The 14,834-nt window shown below is 46.8% G+C and overlaps 2 protein-coding genes across 10 annotated transcripts in view; one reads left to right on the plus strand and one right to left on the minus strand.

Annotated features, from left to right (window-relative positions):
• Positions 1-367, plus strand: part of LOC141138995 (putative deoxyribonuclease tatdn3-B) — a 28,830-nt gene extending 28,463 nt beyond the window's left edge. For all 6 annotated transcript variants that reach the window (XM_073624754.1, XM_073624753.1, XM_073624749.1 and 3 more), the window contains one exon: positions 207-367. In XM_073624754.1, coding sequence (XP_073480855.1) covers positions 207-350 — 144 coding nt within the window. In that variant the 3' untranslated portion in view covers positions 351-367. The remainder of the gene's footprint in view (positions 1-206) is intronic.
• Positions 1-14,834, minus strand: part of KHK (ketohexokinase) — a 213,405-nt gene that overhangs the window by 164,652 nt on the left and 33,919 nt on the right. The window lies entirely within an intron of this gene.

A 14,834-nucleotide genomic window follows, 5' to 3' on the forward strand; every position in this document is an offset into this window, starting at 1 on the left:
GCACAGCCCTGGATCGAATGAGGGCTCAGGTAAGTAAAAGGGGGGCTGATGCCTAAACATTTTTTACCCTAATGCAAGGAATGCATCAAGGTACAAAATGTTTAGGCTTTATAACTACTTTAACGTATTCACAAAGAAAAATTCAACATTGAAAACATCTAAAAATAGATTTAAGGTTTACTAACAATTGTTTTTTTTTTTTACAGGTCAGAAATGAGCCCAAAAATATCATATTTTCTGCTGAATACATTGCTAAAATCAAAGGGATATCTCTGGAAGAAGTGATTGAAGTAACTACAAAGAACGCCATCAAACTATTCCCCAAACTGAAACAAGCTGTTCACAAATAAAAAAAATGTTTTATAGATGTTGGACAATGTTTTGTGTTCATGGTTTCTGATTAGAGGCTGCAGACAAGGAAAAGATGTGTGTGACATCGAGGAGTCATTTTATAAAGGAAGCAGCCACAGCTTACTTATACAGAAGATATATAAAAGGAAATTGATGGATATTCGGTGATAAATCTCTGAGCTCTGTCCCAGCTCTTGTAGCTGTTCCTCCAGTAGGATAAGGATGTAGTAATCCACTTTTATAAATGTATTGGGGGAGATTTAATAAAACTGGAGCACTCAGAATCTGGTGCAGCTTTTCATGATAGCCAATCAGCTTCTAACTTCAGCTTGTTCAATTAAAGTGGTCGTAAAGGCAGAAAGTTGTTTATCTTAATGCATTCTATGCATTAAGATAAAAAACCTTCTGTGTGCAGCGGCTCCCTAATACTTACCTGAGCCTTATCTCGATCCAGCAATGTTGCACAAGAGACTAGGCTGTGCGACACTCTCTTCTGATTGGCTGAGACACAGTGGGTGCCATTGTCTCCCGCTGCTGTCAATCAAAGTCAGTGAGCTAATGAGGAGAGAGAGGGGGCGGGTCGAGACACAGCTCGGGTGCCCCCATAGCAAGCTTCTTGTTGTGGGGGCAGGAGGGAGGGGCCAGCAGCGCCGGCGAGGGACCCGAGAAGAGGAGGATCTGGGCTGCTCTGTGCAAAGTCACTGTGACAGGGCAGGTAAGTATAACATGTTTGGAATAAAAAAAAAATAAAAACAAGGCTTTAATATCACTTTTAAGCTTTGACAATAAAACCTGGAAGCTGATTGGTTTCTATGCAGAGCTGAGCCAGATTTTGCACCCTCCAGTTTTAGTAAATAACCCCTATTGTGTCACCTGCCCATATTCCATATTTTTTTTCATCCCTGTTATGTTCTTGCCAATTGTGTCAATCCCTAGGAAGTGTAGATCTTTGTCACATTTACTTGAGTGTATACCCCAATGTATATGGTCACACAAGGCCTGGGTGGCAGGATAAGGTCTTCTTGCACCCAAGGTGAAGATGCCAAAGTGTGACACCCCCCCCCAAACACTGAGCTCTTTGTGGCACAACTTTGTCCAGCCTTATTCAGGGTTCAGAGCCTTCAGCCATCTTGATTGGGCGAGCCAGTGCTCATTTGCTCATTTATCTCTGCACCGTTGCAAAAATGAAAACAATAAAATGGTAAGGGGAAACAAGGAGCTAATAAATTTAAAAGATCACAAGGGGCAAAAATGTTTTAAAAAAATAAAAAAAGTTTTTATTTTCACATAACCGTAATTTATGAATGAAAGCTACAATGAAAATTTTCATTCATAAATGCAGAGCAGGACCCGAGCTGTCAAACTGATAGCTCAGTTCTACAGATTACACAGGAGAAATATGGATCTCCCTGTGTAATCATCACAGCTCTGTGACAGCAAGGCTCTGTGCTCTGCTTACTGGGAGCATGCAGGGATACTGATATAGAGCAGGAGGCTGTCACACCGACAGCAGAGTGCTGCTGGTTACACAGAGACTAGTGATCTCCCATGTAATCTGCACAACTAAGCTATCCATTTGATAGGTTATGCACTAACAGTAGTGCAAAATGTGTTTAACTTTCAGCTTTTAACTTTCAGATCAATTGATGATTTTAAAGAAAATTTAAAGATGCATTCCAGCCTGGGAAAAAAATAATAAAAGTCAGCAGCTACTGTAGCTGCTGACTTTTATTATATGGAGACTTACAGTATCTCACAAAAGTGAGTACACCCCTCACATTTTTGTAAATATTTTATTATATCTTTTCATGTGACAACACTGAAGATATGGCATTTTGGTACAATGTAAAGTAGTGAGTGCACAGCTTGTATAACAGTGTAAATTTGCTGTCCTCTCAAAATAACTCAACACACAGCCATTAATGTCTAAACCGCTGGCAACAAAAGTGAGTACACCCCTAAGTGAAAATGTCCAAGTTGGGCCCAAAGTGTCAATATTTTGTGTGGCCACAATTATTTTCCAGCACTGCCTTAACCCTCTTGGGCATGGAGTTCACCAGAGCTTCACAGGTTGCCACTGGAGTCTTCTTCCACTCCTCCATGATGACATCATGGAGCTGGTGGATGTTAGAGACCTTGAGCTCCTCCACCTTCCATTTGAGGATGCCCCACAGATGCTCAATAGGGTTTAGGTCTGAACACATGCTTGGCCAGTCCATCACCAGCTTCTTTAGCAAGGCAGTTGTCGTATTGGAGGTGTGTTGGGGGTCGTTATCATGTTGGAATACTGCCCTGTGGCCCAGTCTCTGAAGGGAGGGGATCATGCTCTGCTTCAGTATGTCACAGTACATGTTGGCATTCATAGATCCCTCAATGAACTGTAGCTCCCCAGTGCCGGCAGCACTCATGCAGCCTCAGACCATGGCACTTCCACAATGCTTGACTGTAGGCAAGACACACTTGTCTTTGTACTCCTCACCTGGTTGCCGCCACACACGCTTGACACCATCTGAACCAAATAAATTTATCTTGGTCTCATCAGACCACAGAACATGGTTGCAGTAATCCATGTCCTTAGTCTGCTTGTCTTCAGCAAACTGTTTGCGGGCTTTCTTGTGCATCATCTTTAGAAGAGGCTTCCTTCTGGGATGACAGCCATGCAGACCAATTTGATGCAGTGTGTGGCGTATGGTCTGGGCACTGACAGGCTGACCCCTGACCCCTTCAACCTCTGCAGCAATGCTGGCAGCACTCATACGTCTATTTCCCAAAGACAACCTCTAGATATGACGCTGAGCATGTGCACTCAACTTCTTTGGTCGACCATGGCGAGGCCTGTTCTGAGTGGAACTTGTCCTGTTAAACTGCTGTATGGTCTTGGCCACCGTGCTGCAGCTCAGTTTTAGGGTCTTGGCAATCTTCTTGTAGCCTAGGCCATCTTATGTAGAGCAACATTTTTTTACCTGGCGGTAATCCCTAGTGTAGGTCGGGGTTAAATTTCAGTACCATTAGCGGTAACCCCGAGCCACACTCGGGATTACATTGCAGAACCCTGGTCCAGGTTACTTACCTTGTCCCCAGGATCCTACCATGTCCCCCCGCTGTGTCTGCGGGCTCTGTCCTCCACCCAATGCTCTGTGTGCCGGGCTCCGTTCCCTGCGAGCGTCACGATGCTTGGGGGCGGAGCCCGGCGGACAATTCAAAAAGTACACAAAACATAACACAGTACACTGTAATCTTACAGATTACATTACTGTATCAAATCATTTCACATCCCTTTTGTTCCTAGTGGTTTGTCCAATGCCCTGCATGCAGTTTTATATGATATATACAGTTCTTTCTGCCTGGAAACTGGAGATTGTCCATGGCAATCAAAAAGTGTCCCTCTACGTCAAAAGTGGTTTTAGACCAGCTAGAAAACAGCGATAGTAAATTAGAACACTTGCAGAATTGAGCGATAGTAAATTGTGGGGAAATTAATTTTATTATATTATATTATTTTTTATAATTATTTATAGTTATTTATTATATTATAATTTATGATTTCGTGTTTCAAACTTTATCATACCCGGGATGTCTACTAGACTCTTGTTTGGACAGATTTAAGTGAGTTATTACTAAGAATTACAGACCTACAATATAAAACGCCAAATTTCTATGCAAAACAATGTACCGCTTTGAGACGCAAAAATCTGACATAATCATACCACCAGTGTGGCTACTAGGTGGACTGCTTATTACCCACCTGGAGCAGCTTTGCTTGTATTCAAAACACCAAGATCTGTGTTTTTTAATGCTTTTGACTTTTTTTAAATGGCACAGATGACATCTGGTTAACCCGGGTCATCGCTTCCAGGTTACCATAGTACCATAGAGAGCCGATCAAAGCCAATCTTGGCTTCGGGTGTCTGACCAGCTGGCACTCAGGTTTCCCGGTGGGATGGGAGAGCCTGAGCAAGCTGCAGAATTCGGCAGGAGGAGGGGGGGATGTTCCTTCCCGCTGCCTGTAATAGCAATTGAGCGACTAGTTTGCTGTTCCGATTGCTATTACAGGAGATCCGACTGCCAACTCCAAAAACGGTACCGGTACAACCACTTGAAGACCAATGACATACCAGGTACATGAGGGGTTGGCAAGTGGTTACAAGCCCCTCTCCCACTCACAGAATGTTGAATTAAAATATGAATTTTACCTAGCACAGCATTGTCAGTACATGGGACCCCCCCATCATTGGAGGTAATTTATTCAAAACAATTGTTTTTGTCTGGAGTTGGGCTTGGACCAGAAAAAAAAAATTCCCTTGCAGTGCCTTCCACCTCCCCCATCCCACTGCATGGGTTAAATACCTGTTATGTTTGGGGATATAGAAATAAGATGTAATACTTGCTTTATACCTTGCCCTGGGTGGCTTCCCGGACCCTGTATCTGGTCCCCTGAAGACTGTTCTATAATTTTGTAACAAAGAATGTCAGAGAAGACGGAGATGGTGATCAGGGGAGCAGACAAAAGGTATTACAGACTTTCCCTCTCCCCCCTAGACATCACCAGCATTTAAAGTGACACCAAACTCTGGCAAGTATGTATTTTTAACCCAAAAATGTCCCTTCTTTTGCTCCTAGCCTCCTCCAAATCTTCACATTCCCTTTTTTTTTTTTTTTTTTTTATGCTACTGTGATCTGACTTCCTGTTAGAGGGTGGCTACGCTCATTCTCCATGGTCCACTGTATATAGGAGTGTAGTCACCCTTTCTTGCGCACTCCTGGGATGAACTATGGAGTATGGGATGTGTAGTGTGCATAGAGCAGAGCACATGATCTCAACTATTGTACACTGCTCATTCCAAACAAATGGAGGTGAGTGGAAAAAGGAGAGGCTCAGGAGCTCACTGTGAATGTTACAAGGAAGCAGAAAAACACAGTAAGGACTCTTTCACATGGGACGGGTCCATGATGATCCGCCCCGTGAACATCCGTTTGCTCAGCGGGGATCGCTACGCCGATCCCCGCTGAGCAGGAAGATGACAGGTCTGTCTCTGCACACTGTGCAACGACGGACCTGTCAGAGCGCCGCTCTCCCCTATGGGGGATCGGATGACGACGCACCGTAGAGTCCGTCGTCACCCGATCCAATCCAAAAACGGATGGAAAAGTAGGTTTTTCCTCCGCTACACTTTTTCGGATCGGAGCGGGTCGGATGTCAGTGGACATGTCACCGCTGACATCCGACGCTCCATAGAGATCTATGGAGGGTCCGTTCAGGTCCGCCTAAAAAACTGACAGGCGGACCTGAACGGATCGGCCGTGTGAAAGAGGCCTAAGGCTTAATGTACACGGGACATTTTACAACCTCTCCTGAACGATTTAACGTGACAGATAGTAACTGGCATTTAAAAACGTCTGTTTTGCCGCATTTACATGCCGTGTTTAGCTGCTTTTGCGTTTTTAGAAGCTTTTTTTTTTTTTTTTTTCAAATAGTCAAAAAATCGATAAACACCTGTAAACGAAACACGGCTAAATGCGAGTTACCTCGTTTAGCCGCATTTACAAGCTGTTACAGGGGTTTGGCGTTTCAAATGCCTCTGAACATCTGTCCTGAACGCATTTTTTTTGCTTTCCAAAAAATGCTTCTAAACTCAACTGCCTAGAATCGACTATAAACAACCCTGTGTACATGTAAGATAAGATATATATATATATATATATATATATACATATAAGATAACAGAGGAGAGTTCAGGGGCAGTGTACATGAAGCTTTAAAGTGGTTGTAAACCCTTACAATCCACTTTTTGCTACAGGTAAGCCTATAATTAGGCTTACCTGTAGCTACCCTGGATATCTCCTAAACCTGCACTGTTTAGGAGATATCCCTTGTACCTGCATGTGCCGACGTCATCGGCACGTGCACTGAAGCAATGGCACGTACGTGCTGTTTGCTTCAGTAAGTGTGCCGTTACCGGCGGCTCCCGCGCACATGCGCGGGAGTGACATCATCCGGTGCTGTGTATGGGCAACGCTGCGGGGGCTTCAATCTCAGGTGAGTATTACATAATGAGCTAGTATGCATACTAGCTCATTATGTCTTTGTCTTGCAGGTTTTTTTTTTTTTTTATGTGAGTTTACAACCACTTCAAGAAACAATTTCATGAAAAACAGATTAGATGGCCATTAAAGCAGAGTTCCACCCAAAAGTGGAACTTCTGCTTTAAGTACTTCCTACCCGTGACATGCCACATTTGGCATGTCATTTTTATGGAGGGGGTGGGCGGTTACCTGGTTTTGACAGGTACCCAGGTCCCACTTCTGCTCCGGGCCTAGGCGACTCCCCCCCCCCCCAGATGGCCCCTCCCTCCCTGCAATCTTCTGGGACATGTCACAGGTCCCAGAAGATTGCATGGCAATTCACGACGTGCAGTGCGACTCGTGCAGTGAGAACCCAGCTGTGAAGCTGCAAGCTGTCACAGTCGGGTACCCCCGGTAGTAATGCTGGCACCTCGGACAGGCGGAGGGAGAGGAACGAGGCTTCGGACGCCCGCATCGATGGACCGCTGGACAGGTGAGTGTGTGTATATTAAAGGTCAGCAGCTACATACACTTTTTGTAGCTGCTGACTTTTAATAAACACAGAACCGGGTGGAACTCCGCTTTAAGTAGTGAAATGTGCATGGATTCTTTTTGGAGAATAGAGCTAGGTATACACTAGTAAAAAAGAAGGAGCAGGAAGGGAATCTTTTATCAAACAAAACAGTGTTTGAGGTTTTTGTTTGGGTCTTTCATTGCAAAATTATATGTTAGGGCTGCTTTCACACTGGTCCGTTGCAAAATATGTGGTTAAAATGCATATGCGTTTTTGCCATGTTTCTTGTGCACTTTGCACCTTGAAAAAAGGACATGTAACTCAAAAATTGCACCGAAAGTTTTTGATGCATTTTGCCACGATTTTGGTGAGTTTTCCATTCATTTCAAAGGGGGGGGGTGCGTTTTTCATGCATTTCTTTTACCACTCCAAATATCCACCAAAAATGCAGCATGCAAAACACAAGGCAAACATTTTTTGAAGTGCTTTCAGACGACATATTTGTCATCGAATGTTCTGATGACAGTTTTTGTACGAAAGTTCATTCAAAGATCTACTAGCGTTGGGCCAGCTTAAAGTGATTTTAAAGGTTCATTTTGTTTTTTGTTTTTAAATAACAAACATGTTATACTTACCTCCTCCTCTTCTCGAGTGCCCCCTTGGACAGCTGCTTTCCATGGGGGGCACCCGTGCGGGTGCGCTCCCGAGTCCTGCTGCTGCGTCCATTGACACAGACAGCAGGACTTGGCTCCGCCCCCGGCTCCCGTGTCACTGGATTTGATTTACAGCAGTGGGAGCCAATGGCTCTTGCTGCTATCAATCTGTCCAATGGGGACCTGAGGCACTGGCGTTGCTGGAATGATCGAGTTCAGGTAAGAAAAAAGGGGACTCTGGGGGGGCACTGCTGCAGAACAGAAGGTTCTTCACCTTAATGCATAGAATGCATTAGGTGAAAAACCTTGTGAATTTACAACTCCTTTAAAGTGGAGATTCACCCAAAAGGGAAAGTTCTGCTCCCAACCCAACCCCATCCCCCTAATATTTGGAAAGGCTTTTTTATGGGGGGGGGGGTGTAGCGTGTACCCGATTTTAACTTCTTCCCCCCCCCCGCAGACTTTTTGGACACGTCACAGATCTCAAGAGACTGCGGGACCACTCATGGGACGCAGCGCGGCTCACGCATGCGCGGTGGGCAGCCAGATGTGAAGCCACAAGGCGTCACAGTCAGTTGCCCACAGTTAAAGTGTAAATTCACCTTTACAGAAAATCTGTAGCTGCTGAGGTTTTAAAGAACACACAGAATCCAGTGATGTGGTCACCCGACCCGGCTCTTTACCGGTGTTTGGGTTTCCGGCATCTTAAAGTGTAGGTTCACCTTTACAGAAAATCTGTAAGGTGACATTACACTGGATCCCCCTCCCCATGTCACCCGGTCCTGCTGTACCAGATTGCTACAATCCCCTGCTGTCATACACCAACAAGCCGCTTCACCGGTCCGGGGATTTGAAATTCCGGCGGCTTTCTCTCCTCACTTTGGTGACAGTACGGGCTAAAGGGCTTCTGATTGGTCAGCGCCGTCCATGTGACGGTGCTGACCAATTAGAATCCCTGTAATCCATACTGGCTAATACAGACACGAGATTAGGCCGTAGGGTTTTCCAATCCCCAGACCGGTGAACTGGCTTGTCTGTGTATGACAGCAGGGGATTGTGGCAATCTGGTACAGCAGGACCGGGTGGGATGGGGAAGGGGGTCCAGTATAAGGTCACCTTACAGATTTTCTGCACTTTAAATTGCTGGAAACCCAAACACCGGTAAAGAGCCGGGTCGGGTGACCACATCACTGGATCCTGTGTGTTCTTTCAAACTTAGCAGCTACAGTATTTGTAGCTGCTGACTAGAGATGGGCTCGGGTGTGTTCGGGATCCCACCTGCCCGATCCCGCCAGGAAGCCGAAACTGCACACCGCTAATCACAGGCAGTGAAACAGTTCTCAATCTATGCAGCTGCGGACCGGGAAATGTCTCCCTGCCTGTGATTAGCGGTGTGCAGTGTCGGCTTCCTGGCGGGATTGGGCAGGTGGGATCCCGAACACACCCACACCTAATTCTGACTTTTACATTTTTGTTTTCACGGTGAAGAATCTATTTAAGGATATTCTTTAGTGTCACCGTTGAGTGTTAGTTCACCTTTTCAGAAAAAAATCACACCGTACACCTTATGCCCCCGATTATGTGTACAACATTTATTTGATTTTCCATGTAACATATTTCGTGCATTTTTGTCTCATGTGGATTTTATATGTTTTTTACGCTACTTTATTAACCACTTGCTTACAGGGCACTTAAACCCCCCTCCTATCCAGACCAATTTTCAGCTTTCAGCGCTGACGCACTTTGTATGACAATTGCGCGATCATACAACACTGTACTCAAATGAAATTTTTATCATTTTTTTCCCCACAAATAGAGCTTTCTTTTGGTGGTATTTGATCACCTCTGCAGTTTTTATTTTTTGTTAAAAAAAATGTAAAAAGACCGAATTTAAAAAAAATTTTTTTTTTTTTTTTTTATATTTTGTTATAAAATTTTAAAAAGGGTAATTTATCTCCTTCATTGATGTACGCTGATGAGGCGGCACTGATGGGTGGCAGTGATGGGCACTGATCTGGTACATTGATAGGCAACACTGCTAGGCAGTGCCGGTACAAGGGGTGGGCGGGAGGATCGGCTGCCCTGGGCAGGGTGTGGGAGGAGTGTGGGAGGGGGCTCTAGGTCGCCGACAGCAGCATGAGCATGCAGAGAATATTTAGGTTATGGCTCCACTCAATTGTACAGTCTGCCCAAAAAGTGGGCTGAGGATGCACCCATACATATTGCTTGCCTCCTCTCTACAGCGGCAACCACATTCTGGCACAGAGGGAGAAGAATTCATTCTACTGGCCTTGATTTCTCATCAGTCTGGCTGGCTGGATCGGGCTGTGACACTGAGAGCTCCTCTACAGGTGGGCGGAGCAAGATGATACAACAGTGCAGTTCCGATCATTGCTTTCCGCCCCCTGCATACATCATACAGCTCTCCCAACATGAAGATCTCACAGGATGGATGTTAGTTTTCTTCCATGTGAGTCCCCACTGCTCTGCCTTCCAAACTCTACCTGGCTGTGCTGTAAACTCGCCCTGTACTTTGCAGAGCAGGTTTACAAAAAGTGAAGAACAATTCTTATATATGTTGGGAATATACTGGGACTTTTCATTTGTTAATGTTCTCTGCTGATCCATCTAGTACTTGTGTATAGGGAGGGGATCCAGTGCTTAACTAACTCCCCCCAGCTGTCTCCCATCCTAAACACAGGATATGTCTCACTAACAGCAGTGTACTTACTATATTATTTGCCTGATATAAGCTGGGTGCAATGAAAAAATAAATACCTGTCCCTATTAGCTCAGTCTCCTGTCAGTCTATTGAGCCCTCCCCTGCTCTGTCAGCCCCACATTCCCAGAAAAGAGCTGAGGTGTTAGCATAGAGCTCTGTACATGTGCAGACTGGGGATAAAGGCTGGGGAAACATTATTTCAGCAAGCTGCAAATGCCATCGATGTTGTTGGGAATCAGAGCCCCCCTGTGTGTCAGAGCCCCCTGTGTGTCAGAGCCCCCCTGTGTGTCAGAGCCCCCTGTGTGTCAGAGCCCCCTGTGTGTCAGAGCCCCCCTGTGTGTCAGAGCCCCCCTGTGTGTCAGAGCCCCCTGTGTGTCAGAGCCCCCCTGTGTGTCAGAGCCCCCCTGTGTGTCAGAGCCCCCCTGTGTGTCAGAGCCCCCCTGTGTGTCAGAGCCCCCTGTGTGTCAGAGCCCCCCTGTGTGTCAGAGCCCCCCTGTGTGTCAGAGCCCCCTGTGTGTCAGAGCCCCCCTGTGTGTCAGAGCCCCCTGTGTGTCAGAGCGTGTCCTCCTCATTCTCTTTCCCATGTTGACTTTAGACAGCAGAGCAGAAAGTAGAGGAGTCCAGTGTGCTGAAGTGTGGAGAATGTGTGATCCTGTTTTTCATAGGCTATTGAGTTTGGCTAAATCTGCTAGTACATCTAACACTACCCTCCTTCCCAGACTGACTATGCTGCTATCAGCTGTGCCTTCTGTGCTCCTTTATCCAGATTGGGGGCACTCTAATACAGGACATATGCCACTGGCCAGATCGCCAGGTGAAAACAGAGGGGAAAAGCCTAAAATAAAACTAATGCAGCCACCACATCTAATGATTGTTAAACTGCAATATATAACATATTGGGTTTTATACCAGTCTTCTGAACCCTATTTCCACAATCCTTAATATGTTTTTTTTTCCATTCCTGAGCTCTGCATCACTTGCTACTGAACCCTTGCACTGTAAATGGGGGGGGGGGCAATCTGGTATGTTCGCCCTGGGCACTGGGTGACCTTGTCCCGGCACTGATAGGCAGCATTGGAAATCACACCCGCACGCTGCTGGGCTTGAAGGGGCGCTCTCTGCTCTACCACACTTGCGCACAAGCTGTAGCTATCTAAATCGGCTGGTACAGAGCAGCAGCAACTGAGCCGCTAATAGGGGTCAAGTAGGCGCAATCCGGGCACCCATTCATGTAGAGTAGGCATAATTCAGGCGCAAATAGTGGACAACCCAGGCGCTAGTAAATGTAGGTAACAAAATATTAAATGAATGTAGCGCTCAATCAAATTAAAATATAAATGGTGTAAAAAACTGATGATTAAGTGACGCTCAAAAAAGTATAATAAATATTGCTCAAAAAAATGAATATAATAGAAATGTAAAACAACCACGTGAATGGAGGTTCTATAGGGAAAATCCTATGCGGTGTTAGGACGAGAGATCCCTAGGAGAGTCATTTTGAGGAGGATCGTGGAGCTGTTTTATCAATTTTGATTGTATCGTCTATGGGACCTTTTTACCAAGGGCACGTTTCTTCACTGATCTAAGCACCTTTTTGATACCATTGGACTTAATTATTATTTATTGCACTTGTGTGGATTTTTATCTGTCATTATTTATATATATTTATTCTATATTATTATTGCACAGATCACATAGTTGCACTACCATTACTTATTTTAGAGTGCCGTATTTATTGCTTTTTTATATTCTATTTGCACAGTGGTTCTATGGATTCATTAGTTACACTTAATATGGAGTTTCGTTTGTTTTTTTTTGTCACTTTTTGGATTATTATTATTGGAAGAAAAGCTCTGGGAATCGTAAGGGGGGCTCCACTGGGGACACCTGATGCGAGGGGGGCTCCGCCGGGGACTCCTGATGCGAGGGGGGGCTCCGCCGGAGACTTCTGATGCGAGGGGGGCTCCGCCGGGGACTCCTGATGCGAGGGGGGGCTCCGCCGGGGACTCCTGATGCGAGGGGGGGCTCCGCCGGGGACTCCTGATGCGAGGGGGGCCTCCGCCGGGGACTCCTGATGCGAGGGGGAGCTCCGCCGGGGACTCCTGATGCGAGGGGGGCTTCCCTGGGGACTCCTGATGCGAGGGGGAGCTCCGCCGGAGACTCCTGATGCGAGGGGGGGCTCCGCCGGGGACTCCTGATGCGAGGGGGGGCTCCGCCGGAGACTTCTGATGCGAGGGGGGGCTCCGCCGGGGACTCCTGATGCAAGGGGGGCTCCGCCGGGGACTCCTGATGCGAGGGGGGGCTCCGCCGGGGACTCCTGATGCGAGGGGGGGCTTCCCTGGGGACTCCTGATGCGAGGGGGAGCTCCGCCGGGGACTCCTGATGCGAGGGGGAGCTCCGCCGGGGACTCCTGATGCGAGGGGGGGCTCCGCCGAGGACTCCTGATGCGAGGGGGAGCTCCACCGTGGACTCCTGGTGTGAGGGGGGGCTCCGCCGGGGACTTCTGGTGTGAGGGGGGGCTCCGCCGGGGACTCCTGGTGTGAGGGGGGGCTCCGCCGGGGACTCCTGGTGTGAGGGGGGGCTCCGCCGGGGACTTCTGGTGTGAGGGGGGGCTCCGCCGGGGACTCCTGGTGTGAGGGGGGGCTCCGCCGGGGACTCCTGGTGTGAGGGGGGGCTCCGCCGGGGACTTCTGGTGTGAGGGGGGGCTCCGCCGGGGACTCCTGGTGTGAGGGGGGGCTCCGCCGGGGACTCCTGGTGTGAGGTGGGGGCTCTTTAATCATCCTGACACCATAACAACCATGGTGCCGGGATGATTGAAGTGCTAACACCAGGTGTTTGGAGTAACTTTATTTATTTATTTATTTATTTTATTTCAGGTACTTATATAGCGCCGTCAATTTACGCAGCGCTTTACATATACATTGTACATTCACATCAGTCCCTACCCTCAAGGAGCTTACAATCTAAGGTCCCTAACTCACATTCATACATACTGGGGACAATTTTAGACAGGATCCAATTAACCTACCAACATGTCTTTGGAGTGACTTTATCTGCTGATTGTTAAACTTTCTAGAATACACATATTTTTATTGTGTAGGATCTGGGGCTGCTGTCGCGTCATTTCCCTCTTCCCCTTTCCCCCTCTCCCCCTAATTATTGTATGGCTCCGCCTACAGCCACAAAAGTGTTCCACTTTTCTTTTTTTTTTTACAATCTTGGCAACTATGATAACCCCTGTCAGATTTTTTTTTTTTTCACCATTTGTGTCCCAATGCAGGGAGACTTCCCTTCACTTCCTGTCCCATAGCCAAAAAAGGAAGTGAGAGGAAATACCAGAAAATGAGGGGAATCCCTTGGGGACCCCCAGGTCACCAGAACTCATGCCCCATTGGAAGATTTCCCCCTCTATTACTTTTCAGGGGACAATCCAAAAATGTGGGATCTCCTTTTTTTTTTCCTTTTCAATGATAATGGTAAACAGGACAAACAGAGGGAGAATCTCCATAATGGGGGCAGAGACAGCAATCAAAATTGACAGGTGTTCTAATCTCTCTGCCCTCTATCTAAAAAAAAAAAAACAAAAAACAAAAGTTTTGCCTTTAGTTATACTTTAACCACTTGAGGTCCGTGCTGTAGCCGAATGATGGCCCCAGCGTTGACCTGAATTTCTGGGAGGCCATCATAGGACGTCCTCCCCTTTGCGCGCTCCCAGCGCTCCCCCTGCAGGGCACGCGCGGCGTGATTAACCGAGACTCGGGTGATCACCGATCCGAGTAAGGGGCCGATCGCGGCCCCTTACCACGTAATCAGCTGTCAGCCAATGACATCTGATCACGTGTGTAAACAAAAGCTCGGTAATTGTTTTTTTTATCTCCTCACGCTGACAGTGTGAGGAGAAAAAAAAGCTGATCACCGGCTTATGTTCAAGGGACATCGGTCCCGAAGAGGAAGGAGGCACATCTGCCTCCTCCTCTGTGCTTGCCAGTGCCACCTGCCAGTGCCACCTGTCAATTCCCACAAGTGCCACCTATCAATGCCCACCAGTGGTGCCAATCAGTGCCACCTAGCAGTGCTGCCTTTCAGTGTAACCTATCAGTGCCCATCACTGCCAGTTATCAGTGCCACCTATCAGTGCCACTTCTCAGTGCCCACCAATGCCACCTATCAATGCCCTTCAGTGCCACCTCTCAGTGTCACCTCTCAGTGCCCACCAGTGCCGCCCTATCGGTGCCCATCAGTGCAGCCCATCGGTGCCTATCAGTGCAGCCTATTGGTGACCATCAGTGCAGCCTCATCAGCGTACATCAATGAAGGAGAAAAATTACCTGTTTGCAACATTTTATAACAAAATATAAAAAAAATATATATTTTTTTTTAAATTCAGTCTTTTTAAATTTTTTTAACAAAAAATAAAAACCGCAGAGGTGATCGAATGCCATCAAAAGAAACCTCTATTTGTGGGAAAAAATGATAAAAATTTAATTTGGGTACAGTGTTGTATGACCGCGCAATGGTCATTCAAAGTGCG

Source organism: Aquarana catesbeiana, linkage group LG04 (assembly GCF_042186555.1).
Source record: "Aquarana catesbeiana isolate 2022-GZ linkage group LG04, ASM4218655v1, whole genome shotgun sequence".
NCBI lineage: Eukaryota > Metazoa > Chordata > Amphibia > Anura > Ranidae > Aquarana > Aquarana catesbeiana.